At 37.7% G+C, this 16,664-nt stretch overlaps 2 protein-coding genes and 1 pseudogene across 2 annotated transcripts; 2 read left to right on the top strand and 1 right to left on the bottom strand.

Annotated features, from left to right (window-relative positions):
- Positions 1–3,773: 3,773 nt before the first annotated feature.
- On the top strand, positions 3,774–4,633 carry LOC121971510. The gene has a single exon (XM_042522818.1). It carries the CDS (start codon positions 3,774–3,776, stop codon positions 4,371–4,373), a length of 600 nt encoding a protein of 199 aa, XP_042378752.1. The 3' UTR covers positions 4,374–4,633.
- Positions 4,478–5,291, top strand: LOC121972857 (annotated as a pseudogene).
- Positions 5,292–5,918: 627 nt separating this feature from the next.
- On the bottom strand, positions 5,919–16,164 carry LOC121971509 (WD repeat-containing protein PCN-like). The gene is made up of 11 exons (XM_042522817.1): positions 15,866–16,164; positions 15,616–15,759; positions 14,771–15,074; positions 14,631–14,694; positions 14,378–14,491; positions 14,131–14,293; positions 8,127–8,280; positions 7,457–8,022; positions 7,137–7,318; positions 6,597–6,851; positions 5,919–6,489 (listed from the first exon to the last, which is right to left on the bottom strand). The coding sequence occupies exons 1-11, from the start codon at positions 16,031–16,033 to the stop codon at positions 6,192–6,194; spliced, it is 2,412 nt and encodes an 803-aa protein (XP_042378751.1). The 5' UTR covers positions 16,034–16,164; the 3' UTR covers positions 5,919–6,191.
- Between the last annotated feature and the right edge of the window lie 500 nt (positions 16,165–16,664).

Raw genomic sequence — 16,664 nt, 5'->3', positions numbered from 1 at the left:
GGTGGCTACTAGCCATTAATGCAAATGGCCAAGACATGGGGGAGGTTATACTCGGTCACGCTGAGTTTCGACCCCAAGACCTCATGTGACAACACCCCATGCCTTAACCATCGCACCGCCCCGAGGGGACTCCTTTACTCTTCTTAAACCTTCCCAGCGTTGTTTCAAATGACTTGAAATGAGTTTGATTAGAGTTCTCTAAGTCCATCAATGGGCTTTGATTGAAACCCATTGATTTACCTAGGGGCATTGGATTTCTAAAATTTTGGTATGAGATGGAAAAGAAGAGTATATTGAATGTATATATGCCCTCCAACCATGATTCTGAGACTCACACAAGAAGTTATGGTTGCGTGTCAAGTGGCTCGGATGTTGGTGTTGATCTTAAAAAAGCAGCACCATGTTGGTGTTGCTCTTATAAAAGTAGCACTAACATGGCCTTGGCTTTTGATCACCAAACTTGGTGTTGGTTTCTGAAGATAAGTACCAATGTGGTGTTGATACAAATAATTTGAATAAAGATACAAATAATTTGGAACAATGCTAGGAAGGTCTAAGAAGAGTAAAGGAGAGCATATTCAGACTCTTGTGATCCATATGAACCCATAGGACTTGAAATGAGTCCGATCAGAGTCCTCTAGGTCTATCAATAAGTTTTGACCGAAACCTATTAATTGTCTTAGGGGCCTTGCATTTCTGAAATTTTGATATAGGATGGAAATGGATAAATGTATAGAATGTATATATGCCCTCCAATCATGGTTCTAAGATTCACACAAGAAGTTATGGTCGCACGCCAAGTGGCACAGACGTTGGTGTTGATCTTGTAAAAGCAGCACCACGTTGGTGATGTTCTTGCAAAAGCAACACCAAAGTTGCCTTGACTTTCGATCATCAACCTTGGTTATGGTTTCCTAAGATCAGCACCAACGTGGTGTTGATCTTCTCAAACTAGCACCACAATGTACATAAAGGTTCAAATTGTTTGGAACAATGTTAGAAAGGTCTAAGAAGAGAAAAGGAGAGCATATTTAAACTTCTGTGATACATATGAATCCAAAGGGGTTTGAAATATCCAATTAGAGTCTTCTAGATCCATTAATGAATTTTAACTGAAACTCATTAATAGAGCTAGGTGCCTTAGATTTATGCAATTTTAGTATAAAATGGAAGGGGTGAGTATATAGAATATATATATGTCCTCCAACCATGGTTCTGAGATTCGAACAAGAAGTCATGGCCATATGCCAAATGACACGAATATTGATATTGATCTTGCAAAAGCAGCACCACGTTGGTGATATTCTTGCAGAAGTACTACCAATGCTTGGCTTCCGATCACCAACCTTGCTATTGGTTTTCGAAGATCAACGTCAATAGGTACATAATGATGCAAATCGTTTGGAATAATACTAGGAAGGATTTATAAGGGAAATATATCTCTATTGGTATGAAATCTTTTAGGTATAACCTAAAAATAAAATTATGAAAATTTAGACTCAATATATGATGCATATATTTAAATCCTTTTAGTCCTAACACTTTTGTTCCAACTCGGATCATCAAGTCTCTAATCTAGGTCTGAATTATACTAAACTTAGTTGGCTCATACGAACGTGACCAATACCTAATTTGTCAAAGAAAAAATTAGCCATGTAACAGGCCTGTGTTTTACCACTCAATTATTTGGCATACATATTAATAATGATTCCATTGTTTTTTTATATTTGTTCCAATTCAAATATCAATATTTTGACTTAACTTAATTCATTGGCACCTCTATACCTAATGGTTATTTGAAATCTACATATTAAGAGTGTTGTTTACATGAAAGGATAAGATTTAATACTTAAAACAAGTGTATCATTACATTTGCTAGTGCAAATGATACTAAAAATATAAATCATCAATCCATTCCATTTGGTAATAGAACATGATTAGTACCTTTTGATATGTGATTTAGTGCAGTGGAACACGATTAAGTACATCTTAAACCAGTATACCTGGTAGTGGAACATGATTATTGTCTCTTAATCCATTGTGTTTGTGACTTGATCCATGTAAACAAGCTAAATCAAGTAGAAAATGTAGAATAATTAGTTTATAAATACCATCGCCATTGTATGCCACTTGTTGGAGGATGCCCACTCTCACATTTGATGTTATTTGGTTTATCATTTTTTTTTCTATTGAAAGATGTTCACTCTAATTTGGGTAAAAATGCAAACTCTTAGCTAATAAAGTAGAAATAAAAACTGTGGTTAAATATAGAAATAAAATTAAACACATAATTCGAGCACTGTAAATATAGAAATATAAATGTAGCCTTTGATTGTTTGAATCTCAAGTTAAATTGTCATATTATATATAATTTCTAAAATTTATTTTATTCAAGATATATCTAAATAACAAATACATATTTATTATTATAAATTTGATAAATTTACTATTTGAGCCAGATCGGCAAGGAATGAACTAAACAGGCACAGTTGTTCGTCGAGCGATCTAAATGGGCCGAGTGTCATTCTTTGTCGGCCCACTTGGCTCAGAATTCACTGCTGTAAAATTCAAATAACCTGTCTTCGTGTGGCAAAGGTCGGGGCGACGAAGCCGCACGGCGAGGTGCCATTCCATCCCTTCCAGTCCACTCCCAACGACAAGCGACCTGCATCCGTCCCCAGGAGGGCGTCCTTTGCCAACGGCAAGGAGAACCGCAGAGCCGGCGTACGCGGGGAAGTCCTCATCGCGCGTCCCAAGCTCGAGGAGAACTCAGCGGCTATCGCCGGCGTACGGTTATCCACATCGTCTTTTCCGAGAGGTAAGCCCTCCGAACCCTCCGATATGGCGTCTGAACTCCGCGGCAAACGCCGCCTCCCTAGGGTTTCCACGTCCGGACAACTGGGAATAGCTTCCGGGAGGGATCCGGAAGCACAGGCCGGAGGTCGGAGGAGTTTCGGCGGAATTAGAGTTTCGGATACTTTTCTGCCAGGGAAGGGGCTTTGTGACCAGAGTTTGAAGAAAAATGCTGAGAGATTGGATACGTTTCTCCGGAACCCTGAACCTAAAGGAGATGCAGAATCCCTGGATCTGATCGCAGAGAAACTAGGTCGCAAGAATGGTGATGATTCAAATTCAAATGCGAAAGGATCATCAAGTTCCTTGAAACCTAAAAAGGAAGCTCCTTTGCTAGAGAAGAAAGCAAGGAGTTTGAAGGAAAGTGCATCTCTGCAAACTAGTAAAAGAGCTTTCTTGTCTCAAGTTCAAACTCCATCGATTCAGAGGTCACAAAAGTTGTTCCCAGTGGATTGAAGGACACAAATTGTGCAGTATCTCCAAATCCTGAGGGTCAAACCGGTGAAATTGTTTGTTCATACTACATTAAATGATAAGAAGAAAGATTGTTCAAAAGTGCAAATAGAGACTTCAAAAGAAGTAGAATTTGATGCTAAGATCAAGGGTATTCTGTGCCCATGGATCATCCGTGAACATTACGATCTGTTTGGGAGGAAGTGAGGGAAGGATTAGTAAAGAGAAGGTGACATTTACCCTTGTTTGGGAAGAAGGTGAGGGAAGGAGGTGAGGGGAGGGAGGGGGGACTTTTACCCTCCCTTACCCCTCAAATGAACTATTAACTTACACCTCAAATTGGGGTGTAAGGAAGTTACCCTCCCTTCCCATTCCTTTCCTTCCCTTCCTTTTCCATTAATGAACCTCCCCTCAATGTTGCTCGAATTGCATCTAAGTACTCCGGTAAGCTGCATGAGAAGCTGACAATGTTGGAAGGGGAAAGTTCAAAAAATAGCACCGTTGGAGAAAGTCGAATATGTGGAATTGAGAAAGTCATTGCTGATGCAGTTCGTGGTACTACATCTAAGCAGGGCTCCTCTAAAGTCATGAAAGCTAACTGCCAGGATAAAAACAAGTTTGTATCAGGTCATAATGATCCAATAAGCATTCCAAGTTATACAGTTGGAGAGTTAAAAAAGGAAGTGGTAGAAGCAAGGTTCTTTCTGCATGATAAGTTACAAAGAGACGTGATCTCATCTGGCATTTTGGAAGGTCATAGCTCAGATCGCAGTGACTCATATTTTGAAGATGAGTCACTGGGTTCAATTGACGAAAATTCCATTGCAGTGAAGTTCCTGGCTTCTCTAGATCTCGAGCAAGGTGAGCCTCGCAATAATGTTGTGACTTTGGCATCTGAGCATGCGACAGTAGAGGCAACTGGTTTTGGGGAAAGCACATCTGTAGCAGTATATGCTTTAAAAAAGATGGTCAGTGGACTTTCCAAAAGGGAAACTGAACTCATGTTCGATGAAATACTTGAAGAATGTTTCAACATGGAGAAAAAAACCTGCATTGATGTTGCATGAACAAACTGAGGGACTTTGCAAAGATCAGTTATGTGAGATAGGACAGAAGGCTTTGACTGGTGGATGGTTTGTTTCAGAAGAAGCTGTTCTTCTTGCCCACCATAATGGATCCTGTTCGTACTACGACATAACTAATTATGCGATGAAACTTCAAACTTTTAATATTTATAGACATCTTTTATTACTAGATTTTCTGGTATATACTAATATACTTTTCCATGTATTAGTTCAAGGCTGAATAGAAACCACCATTGGGTGCGTCGAACAATTTGTGGGGTGATTGTTTGATAATCCGTGCACCGGGTATAGATGGTTACTTGGGGAAATTTGTTGTTGTAGGTTCAGCTGGGAATGCTACTGAATCTGGATTTTGTTCTTGGGATTATTATACAAGAGATATACAAGCATTTTGCATGGGAGATACAACGAATAGTTCCCCATTGCCGTGTTCATCTATGATGCCTCTTGGTTCGCTAAGTAATGCTGGCTTAAGGATGAGTAATTCGTGTGCGACATCAACTGTTGAACAACAACAGTGGTGGTACAAGTCTTGTGTCCTCTCCTACTCTTTACAGCTACCAGGCAGAAATCTGTCATTGCTTATGATATTCGTGATGATGAATTTGTGTCGAAGTGGGAGACTAGCAATCCTGTGACGAGGATGGACTACTCGAGCCCTTTGCAATGGCGAAGTAGAGGAAAGGTGATTAGCAGGAACCGAAGCCATTAGCCTTTGGGATGTCAATTCTCGAAACCCTCAGTCCCTACTGTCAGTTTCCAGTGCTGGAAAAAGAATCTATTCCCTTCATGTAAACAACACTGATAACTGAACATAGCGGTGGCACTCGATAAAGGTTATTTTCTTCTCTTGTCAATTCTCATATCGAAATGTTATGCTAATCCTTTACATCTATCTAACTGCAGAGTGAGTTTCGTCAGAGATGGAGGGCAATATCCAAGTGATTAGAGCGAATGTGATTAGGGCGAATATCCACTATGTTAGTTTGATCTTTAGTTGTTCTATAAGTGTTTTATTTCGAATGTTTCCATATGCAAGTGGGCTGATATGCCTAGATCTAATTCCCTCATTCACTCATTACAACTGATACTCCTATTTCCACCATGGTGGTGCATCAATTTTAAACTCTGTATTTAAAAAATCAATATTATAATAATGTGGATTTTTGAAATGCAGTGGTGTGATTCTTTATAATTCAACCCATAGTAGTGTTGCTGTTCTTGAAGCACAGTGTCACAGTGGGTGGTGGGAGGTGTGGAGGGGCATGCACTTGTTTTTAGAATTTTTAAACTTATGGTCACTTGAGGGGAACAATCAAAATAATTTGATAAATTAAAATTGAATTTATTATTTCCTTCAAAAACTTTAAAAGATAAGAATGCTTTCTCTAGTACAACACTCATGTTCAACCCAACCCATGGTCTGAGCCATCCTTGCCTGGCTCAAGCTCAAACTGCCGACTTGGTTAGGCCCAAACACAGCCTAGAATAGATAATGATGGTAGAGTTTAGCTACAACACATCATATTTATGAGACATTTCACAATATATTCTTGCCTTTAAGCAACAGAGGAAAAAGGAAGAGATATATCACTAGTCAGCGACATTACATAAACAATCATTAATGGCCTCTTAAAGACAAAGAAAGAAAAAAAACATTAGCAGTAAACAGACGAGCACTAGTAATGCAGATTGATACTTTACAAAATACAGTACAAAAACCCTGGCGTGGATCGAGAAATAGCATCTGGCAGGCAAGGGAGGTCGCATTTTGTTTCCGAAAACGGTAGCTCAATCTGTTTATGTTCCAAATATGTGTCTATGTATGGGCGCGTCAAAGTTCCTGGCAACATCCAGCCACTGCTTGCCCATCAGCAGGAGAGAATTATCCGATAAATGTCCAACGAATAAGGCAGGGTCTTTGAATACAAAAAAATCAAAGTTCTTAGTATTGGAAGACTTCTGTTCATGAGATTTTCTCTTCCTCTTTGCCCAGTTAGTTTTATTACGTTCATTTTTGTCTGATGATGGATCTAAACCGATCTGGACTTTCTCTTCTTGAACGATCGGCATTCCAAAGTCAATCAAGCACATCGCCCTGAAAAAGAAAAAGATCACATCAATGTAATCAACAACATGTGCAATATATTGCACTTATGTACTACCACAAATGCCAGATTATTTAAGAATGGAATAAGGGCATACCTTGAGCTATATATGATGACTGATAAAGAGGAAGGCAAAAAGGAAAGACCAATTATTTCTCCTGGAAATTCTTGAAATCTTCGAGGAAGGTGGTTTGTGTTCTGTTTTGACCACTCGCCTAACTGTTTTGCTTCTAGATCGAAGATGAAGACTTCGTTGCTAGACGTTGTGACAACAAATACATTACTGTTCTTTGGAGGAAAATCCGCAGCAGTGATGGAAGCATCATTCATCCTAGAAATGAACCAATGTTGCCTGCCAAACGAAATTGAAATTTTGAGTCAGAACAAGAAAAGTGGGAAAGCCATCGCCCAACATACATGTTATTGAATTAACAAAGTGGCAAGCTGAAAGAGGCATGCAAGATATTGATGCCAATAACAAAAGGCACCTCACAACATTTGCATATCCTCAAGACATAATGTTTCCAGGTTGAACATAAGATTTTGCTTAGCAGAAAAGATTTAGAAGAATTTTTCAGCACTAATATCTAGCAAAATTATCAAATAGAAGTTAAAAGGTCAATTAACATCCAATTACCTGTTTATCTCCAAGTTAAAAATATAGATGTCACCAAAACAATTGATGGCGGCCAACCACTGCCCGTCTGCACTTGTACACATTCTAGTCATAGGAGGTTCATCCGGTTGTAAATTCGTGCTATCCAACTTCCTCTGTGGAACAAATGTGTCTACAAGCTCCAAACCTTTTATATCAACCACCTGTCAACCCATGAAAAGATCAAACTAATAATGTCATATGTAATCCATAAGAAGTAAATAAGGAAACTTAACTGAAAATGCCAATTGAATTCAAGCATAGAGAGCAGAACATGATTGCAATTGATAGTAGAAACATACATATATTTTTCTATCATGCCCAGCTAGCATAAGGTATGAGGAGTCAGCACTGAAAATAATAGAGTGTGCATATGGCAGTCTCTTAGGCAACTGTATTTTGTTGATGATCCACTTGCTTTTCCCGACTTCTGCCTTTTTGAGTTCAAAAAGGCAAGGCTTTTTCTGGTCAGAGTATGCAAAGAGCATTCCAGAACTAGATATGGCACTGCATATGATTTTACTGGATCCCTTGCTTTTCACTCGAGCAAGAAGCTGTGTCACTACCTTCTTACCAATTAACTTGACCTGTAAAACATCTATCCAGCCAGAGGATTGTTGAACAAGCATCATTGAATCCCCATCGGAAACTGTATCATTCACGAGTTTTATTAATGGTCGTTGAGGTGCTGGGCATATATCATGAGGTGAGAATTGAGTAAACTCTCTAGCAGAGTAGGCAATCAACTTGGCATCATCACCTCCAGAAATGAGCATTGGAACTCCTAAATGTGCCCATTTGTGATAACTAAATTCGACAGGTTTCTCTTGGCGACGTACCTTGACTATCTTTTCCTCAGGTGATATATCTATCAAAGAGATAAAAAAAATCATCTAAGAAAAAGATATGGCAAGTTTGGAGCGCAAGATGAGAGAAGATTAGGATCCACTGTTTTTAATTGTATTAGCAAACCTTCTCTGCTAATTGGTACTGTCATTGCCAAGGCCCTTACATCATGAGTGTGAGCTCTTATATATCCAACATAGATCCACTTAAACAGTTTTTCTTGACAAATCCCCTTTTCTTCTGATATGCTCATCTCTTCAGTGAGCTTATAAAGAATAACCTGGACAACCATTAGAAAAGGAGTGAAAATCAGTGAAGTAACAAAGACTGATGCAGATATACTTTTGCAATAACAAAAAACTCCAGGTACCATGACTACACATTGCTCTATACAATGTAAGATACCCAACTTGTAATTATAGATGGAGTGCTGTTGGCATGAGCGATAGAGAAATTGTTTGAACCAAGAACAAGGTTGTCAATCTCAGCAGATCTAGATAGATCAGATCTCAGCAGATCTCGATAGATCAGCCAAGTCGGATTAGGATCAGCAAGGTCCAATCTGATTCTTGTCGATATCTCTTTGTCATGTATTTGAGTATCAACCAAATGTTAAAGAGAAAATCTTATCTCACAAACATCTCTCTGAAATTAAATGAACAAGTGGGAAATCAGTTGATTAATTTAAATCAAGTGAGGGAGAAATCAGCCAATCAATTACCAATCTCATTTTAACTGAACAACTCTCACAGCAAGGAGACCTTGAACCAGAGAAATGGGGTTGCAATACTGGTCAACCATTTAGTTTGTGCCCGAGATGTTGGATTGCCAGAGAGAAATGACTTAATTGTGTGGCGGAAGCCTCTTTCCAATGTTAGAGGTTCATCTCCTTGACGACGAAAGAGAGACAACTTGAAAGAAAAGGAAGCATCAAGGAGAAAAAGAAATAATCCAGCTTTTGCTGCTTCCCATCTTCAAAAGAGGAATTGAAGATGAAATAGATGATTCATGCAGGAGAGTTTTATGAGTAATAAAGTATATGGCCATAGAAATTTAACTGGTATTACTGTAATATTCTTATATTAGGGTCTTTGATAGCTAAGTTTATCATAAAATATATATTAGGGATTGGATAATATCTAATGAAGAGGAGCTTTGGCACAATGGTAAAGTTGTTGTCATATGACATATAGATCACAAGTTCAAATAGCAAAAGCAGCCTCTTGCTGCGTACAATAAACTCTTCCCTAGAATACCCTATTGGCGGAAACTTCGTGCATCGAACTGCTCTTTCTATTGGATAATATCTAATATGGTGGGACGCTTGGGGCTATAAGCGTAAATGTAACCTATTATTGTTGGCAATATTAGATAACATTAGGCATCACCTAATTCCTAATAAATATAAATCATTAATATAGGTAATAGAAGATTGTTGATATTAATAATAATAAAACTGATATTAATAATTTAATATAAGAAATGTTAATAAGGCATTTATTAGTTGTTATCAAATAATATTAGATTATTATTAATATTATTGATCATAATAATTTAATCTTGTTAAGTTAATTATTTAGCTGAAAAATTATCTTAAAATTAATGTCTGAAGAACTATTAACAATAGTGTATAAATAATAATTTAACAATCCTATTGATAAAAATTCAATAATAACAGTAATACTAATATACATATCATAATATGTTAAATGTTACATATCATCCTAATTCTAATATTAACAAAGTATTTATAATGATGTAGCAAACCAAATTGATGTAGCATGGAATCGTTGTGATACCAAATGACATAACACAAGAATGCTTTGATGCAAAATTAATGTGGCCCAAACTTAGAATCTCGAATCGCACAGATAACTCTGGGATAAATTTTACAAAGGGATAATTATCGCACATAGAGAAGAAAATCTCACACCAAAAATCAAAAGGAAATTTCTTTCTTAACTGAAAATTGAATATTATATAAAATCACTAACATTGTATAGACTCAATACCAACTAATTTAGGAATAAAATAATGTAACGTTTAAAAAATTTAACACCATTAAACTCAATAAACTTGTACCAACTTGAAAGATATCAACTTTTTGCCACTGAAAATAGGCTAATTATCAAAAATCAAATACAATAGGACGTATAACAGCGATAATTATCAAAATTTTGCCCCCATGGGTTGGTGCAGATAGTTCATGAAGGGGTCTTGCTAAAGATAAGCCCGGGGTCGATTCCTAGCGGGTACAGAATTCTCCGTTGTTTGCCTCACCCCTGCTTGCATACACTAAGTGAGCCCTCATGATTTACCCCTTCCAGAAAGTGTGGAACCAGGAGGAGCTACCAAGATGACAATTTCACATTTTGCCATGTATAATTATCAAAATTTTATTGAAATTTAAATCAAAGCCTTTCCTTTGTTTGCATTAGATTTGTTTACTATGTTGTTTGGCAATGGTTGATCAATAAATAACAGCCGTAAGAAGTATATCTGCCTTTTAAATAATTTGATATTTATTGTAGATTCTAATAAATAATCATGGTTAAGTTGATTGTATAACAACTTATCTTAGAAGTTTAAAATGTTACAAAAGGCATAAATTTATATATTTGTATACCTGACCTTTCATGTGCGGGAAAGGTACTTGACTTGATTGGCCCATAGCCAACATATGAATTGATGAATTTTTTTTTACATGGGTGGAATTCAAACCTCTAACCCCCTACTACCTCCTACTTTGATATCATGCCAATGTAAGGTTGATTGGTTACTCATTCCAAAAGCTCGAGCAATTAGGAAAAGAACCAATGTATATATTTACATTGTTAACAATTATAATGTTGGAATATGCTATAATAAATCCTAATAACTACCAACTTTATTTAAAATTTTGTCTGTATTTTTCCATTATATATATAAATTTCTAGAATATCTAATACAGATATCAATTTTGACAGCCATGGTACTAAGTTAATCTTTAAAAATAAAGAAAAATGTATTGCCCACTTAATTGTGAATCCCTAAAATTGCAACTACCTCTGAATGATATTATTATTATTTTTTTGTAGATTTAAGAAAGAAAGATAATGAAGTCTTAGAAGACTCCTAAACAACATTGTAAATGACAGTAAGCGGTAGGCATTGGCGAGGGGGTCAGTAACTGCCTATCGCCTCGATTGCGGCAGTGCCTAGGTGGTTAATTTTTTTTACTATTTTTTATACACAATAATGTAAATAATCATTATTCTTTATAATATTTACTTTTAATAAAATATATTAATTAAAATAAAAACTTAATCTATATATATATATATGATAATTTTATTAGGTTTTAATTAAGTCTATTTAAATTATCTCAATCGTAGCCCGAAGTTAATTAAAATTATTAACATAAAATAATTTAATTAAGTTCTAACTTAAAAACTTACTCGTGTACCTTGTTTCAGCAAGGTGAGGAGTTCGACGCGTCGCCGAGACTGCATGACAAGTTCAGACGCCTCATCGGGCTTGGGCAACACGACGCGTTTGAGCCTGTCGTCGGGTCAAGACGCCTCTGGGTCCAAGAGATGCGTCTGGCTTGCACGAGGCGTCCGGACGCATCACAGGGCTAGGCGACAAGTTTAGACTTGTTGTTGGGCCCAAGCAATGCATTCAAACGTGTTACGGTGGCGAAACAGTGAGAGCAATGACGAAAGTGGCGGGTCCAGGCATAGCGGTGGCGGAAGAATGTGAGTTACTGCCTAAAGCACCACCTCATCACGAGGCAGTGCAATTGATGCCCGCCTCCTGCCTAGGTGGTACCTAAGCGACGTCCTCGACCACCATTTAAAACACTGCCCCTAAATGATGCTACAATAGGGGTTATCAAGAGCACAAATAAAAATCACTAAAAACGAAGTCATGGAATGTTTTGATTCTATATTGAAACTAATGAATTAGACTAATTTTGTTTCTGTGATAAATGGCAGGGACCAACACACTTCAAGAAACAAGACATATGCCTAACACCCTTAGCAACACCTCAATAGCTTGAGAGCATGGCTAGCACTAAACATTCAAAAATACATAACTCTTTCTGCATGCCCCCACAGCTACCTAGTCATTAATGAAAATATAGCAAAGGATCTATCAAAGAACAATAGCAAGTCATCTGATCCTCTCATACCACTTCCCTCACATGCTGACTCAGAGTTAGTCTAGCTTCCCCCTCCTGAATCAAAATTATATCTACAAATGTGATTTCATTATACCTAATCATTAACATACACGCATGATTGGCCAGATTAAGAAAGAATTTGTTCTGGTTGACGTAAGCAACCTAAATGAACTCCTACCTGCCACAAGCTAATGAGCTGACATGGCGCAAGTGTGGGATTTACATCAAAACATTGAGATAAACCTTTTAGTGCTTCATCAGCTACAGACTCCAAACTCACCAGGTCAATGCATATTGGCACTCATGCATAGAAGAATCAAAACTATATTACTGCATCTATATTAAATAATCAGTAATATAACCTCTACTTGCTCTTGAAATCCTAAATCCTTGTTTTAATCATGCTTCTATGACTCCCCCTATTTTGAACATGGGGGATTCACAATAATTGAACAAAAACTCACTGGAAAGGAAATTAGCATGTTAGTATGGCACAATGGGTGAGTATTTGGTTAAAACTGAACCGAATTAACCGAAATCGAATAAACCGAATTTTTTAAGGGAAATTGACTAAACCGAACCAATAAAATATCGGTTAATTCAATTTTTGACCGAATTAACTAAGATTTTATACAATCAATGGGAATCCAACAAGAAACTTCGTCGATTTCAGAATCCTTACCCAAACAAGCAAGAAACAATTCCCAGAGCTTCAGTCTTGGTCGGAGAAGTAATTCGAAGAGGAGGAAGAATTTAGGAAATGAAGACTCAGTAACAATCAATGGGACTCAAACAAGAAGTTTCGCCAATTTCAGAATCCTCACGAAGCAAGCAAGAAACAACTCATAGGAGCTTTGGTCTTGGTCAGAGAAGTAATCCGAAGAGGAAGAGGAGTTCAGGAAGAGAAGACACAGTGGTGCTGCTGCCAAAGCGAAAAACAGAAGAGATGAGCTTCCTAGTGCTGGAGACAAGGCCAAGGAGCCGACTAGGGCTCCTAGCGGGAGGTGGAGGCGCCGGAAGAGCCAGACGAGGAGGGTGGTTATGCGTACGCAGTGTCAGAGACGAGGCCAAGGAGGCAACTAGGGCTCCCAGCGGGTGGATTGCCCGACTTCCTCTCCGATCGCGGAGGGGTCTTCCGGCCAATCTATCCTCCTCGTGTCATGCAGCGAGCCCTAAACAGGACGCCATCATAGAGGAAAACGGAGTGAAAGCAGAGAGCGAAGGGTCGGCAAGCGTCGGGACTGAGAAGTAGTGGATCAATTTAGGTAAAAGATGAGGAGCTGTGTGAGGAGAGAAGTTGCATGAGGAGAGAACCGCGTGAGGGATTTATTCGGTTTTGGAAAAAAATGGTTTATTCGGTTTAACCGAATTTCAACTTTTAAAACCGAAACAAAACCGATATAACTGATATTTAAAAAAAATGAATTTCTGAATTAGCCGAACCGAATTGTTAAATTCGGTCGGTTTGATCGGTTAATTTGATTTAATCGAACTTTTTCTCAGCCCTATGACACATTATCATGGAAAAATAATTAGGCAGAAAAGGCACATTATTAATATAAGATGGATTCATGAAAAGGCAACAAAAAAAATTATAAGGAGAGCTCGAGACAAGAAACTCCCGCCAATGCAGGGTCCCGGGAAAGGTCGGATTTCAAAAAAAGTTAAGTTCAGTGAGAGTTGCTCCTGACTATCTACTCATACAGTGCTTCAAAACAACAGCTTCTAAAAGGATGAAAAATTTTTAAACTTAATTTGTTGATTGTGTTCAGTGCTTAAGTTGGTTGGATATTCAAAATGATAAACCAAACATAACTAAACAAGATGGCAAGAACTTGTAGCGAGATGGTCCATTAAGTGATAAGTGTCATTTAAAATTCTAGAATTTTTGTTATGAGCAAATATTAATTTAATTCTAACATTCTGTTATGTGTGAAATTTATTTTATTCTTCTTTAGTCAGTACCTGTCCATCTGAACCAGCAGAAAACACTCGGTTTTGACTAGGAATAGTGGCTAAAGCATTCACATCACCCTTATGGTAGGCATGAGCTTGCATAAGAGTCCCATAGTTACCATCCCAGAACTGAACACTCCCAGTACTATCTCCACTGACAAGGGTGCCAGACCTTTAAAACAACAGTTAGTGAATGAGAACTAATAGAGAATGAAGAGTTCCATCCAATAACAATTTGAAAATTTGTTGCAAGTACCTTAAGAAGAGCAATGACCATATGCAAAGTTCAGGGCCACTGCCCAAGCCTCCAAGCCCAGCAGTAATGCGATATTTTTCATGGAAAGATGCAGCATCCCAACACCTTATTAGCCTGCATGTTGCCAATGATGGTCATTAATTAGTAAAAGTGGCAGGTGATGAGACATCACAAGTGACAAGTATTCCCACTATAGAACACCATGGAAGGCAATCTATAAAAGATATATTGACAAAAATATAAAAGAAATTACCCATCACTACTACCGGAAAATACAAACTTTGCATCATGGCTCCATGTAATACTTAAAATGCGCCCTGTGGCCATAGCAACAAAAGTTATTAAAACAGTAAGAAATAGGTAATGAGAACTAACTAAGGTTAACAGTCTGACCACTAACTCGGGGGAAACTTCTGCTGTAAATAAACCCATCTTTATCAGAGATCTTATACATACGAATACAACCATCATCACAAGCAAGAACCAATCGTTGACCATCAGTTTTTGTGGTTGGATGATCAAGTTCATCATATTCATCGTCACCATCATTAAGGCAAGATTCACAATCACTTGGGGCATCATGACTGGTGTGACCATTTGCTACAAGCTTGGAATCAGTCACATCTGGATGCATAAAATCAACAGATGGTTCAGCTGATATCTGCCAAATTGACACTCCGATGGAATCTAAAATGACCTAGAAGAACATACAAATCAAAATTAAAGGCTTCATACTCCCTAGAGGTACCATGATAAAATAAATCAGAGAGAAAATGATCAGAGCCTATTGAATTTAGCAATAACTAACACCAGAGTGTAAAAATAAATTTTGCACTTCCTCTTAGACTCAATTACATTAGTTAATTCAGTAATTGCAACTATCAGAAAAATACAAATGTGTCAAACTCCATCCAGCTAGCAATGACTAAAATGGGTTGCTATTTAAAAAAAAAACTAATGGAAGAGTTAAATAGAACCTTTTTAAGGCTGGTCTTATCAGATTTAGCTCCATTGTGTGGTGATCAACTCAATAGTGTAAAAGTAAAATTTTGCACCTCCTCTTAAAACATAATTACGTTAATTCCCATGTTGTTAAAATTAGTTAATTTAGAATAAATATAAGATAAATTGCAACTTTCAGCACAACGCAAATGTACTGAATTCCATTCCAGCCGACAATGACCAAAATGGGCTTTCATCTACTAAAAAATGACAATAATAAAGGTTAAAAATTGAACCTTTTGATTTAGCGAGTACAAATCCCATTCTGATATCGTCCCATCTATGTTCGAAGATAGCAAACGTCCAGCGCCTTCGCTCTTCAAACTCGAACAGCACCAGACCAATGACGAAACTCTCGAGGAAGGAACTCCTTGGACCGTCTTTAAAATAGATAAGAAAAAACTATTCAGCAAAAGTTACGGGGGAAAAAACACAAAGGGAATCCCTAAAATATAAACAACTATTTCAACATAGCATGATCCATACAAGCTGGCAATGCCATCCGACGGAGCCAGGGGAAACGAGCCATATCTCCACGGAACCATCCTCCCGCGCCGCCGCCACTCGCAAGCCGTCGGCGCTGGTGGCGAGTGCCACCACCGCGGAAGGCTTCCATTCCACAGAGCTGTTCCAGTGGATCCGAAGCTTCTCCATGAGGCAGGCGAAGTAGCTACGATCTCCAGTATCAAAAATCTCTAGTGTGTATTCGAGGAGAGCGGCGGCGGGGACGGCGGCTTGGACGGCGGCGGGGTTTTCTGAGGTTAGATGAACAAGGAATAATTTTGTTCGGTGAGGTTAGACGAATAAACCTAATTTAAATTGAAGCAATAATTTAACCCGGTTCGGTTCGGTTCAGAGTCATACCGATTCGCTTTTGTTATATTATGGGCTTAGGCCATTGGCCCATTATGATGGGCAATAATGTGAGATAATTAATAAAATAATGAGATAATGAATAATTCTGGTCAATCCAAAAATTGCATCTCTAAAATCAAGTATAATATTGCAGTTGATTCATCATTAATATAAAGATATTGTTGTAAATTCATATTTACTCAGATATGTAAATATCTACTTATCTTCTAGAATAATGACGTAAATATATTCAATAAGGAGAAGTAGGTCATCTAACGAACTAACTCGTCTAAATCTATCTATATATTTTTGGTTTTTTATCAAATAAATTAAAAGTATTAAACTAAAATTATTTTAATGCCCTTTTCCCTCTCTTTATACCAACAGTTTCCGTGCACTCGCATCGCCCTCTTCAATATCATGATCCATC

The sequence above is a fragment of the Zingiber officinale genome, chromosome 4A (assembly GCF_018446385.1).
Source record: "Zingiber officinale cultivar Zhangliang chromosome 4A, Zo_v1.1, whole genome shotgun sequence".
NCBI lineage: Eukaryota > Viridiplantae > Streptophyta > Magnoliopsida > Zingiberales > Zingiberaceae > Zingiber > Zingiber officinale.
The sequence above is the reverse complement of the archived record's forward strand: the minus strand, read 5'-3'. Positions and strand labels throughout refer to the sequence as shown.

Excerpts from the sequence above, each read along its gene's own strand:
- LOC121971509 (XM_042522817.1), bottom strand. The coding sequence starts at position 16,033 with ATGGAGAAGCTTCGGATCCACTGGAACAGCTCTGTGGAATGGAAGCCT. Across the intron at positions 15,760-15,865 it reads TCGGATGGCATTGCCAGCTT|ACGGTCCAAGGAGTTCCTTC; the intron begins GTATGGATCATG and ends TCTATTTTAAAG. Across the intron at positions 8,023-8,126 it reads AGTACCAATTAGCAGAGAAG|ATATATCACCTGAGGAAAAG; the intron begins GTTTGCTAATAC and ends TCTCTTTGATAG.
- LOC121971510 (XM_042522818.1), top strand. The coding sequence starts at position 3,774 with ATGTTGGAAGGGGAAAGTTCAAAAAATAGCACCGTTGGAGAAAGTCGA.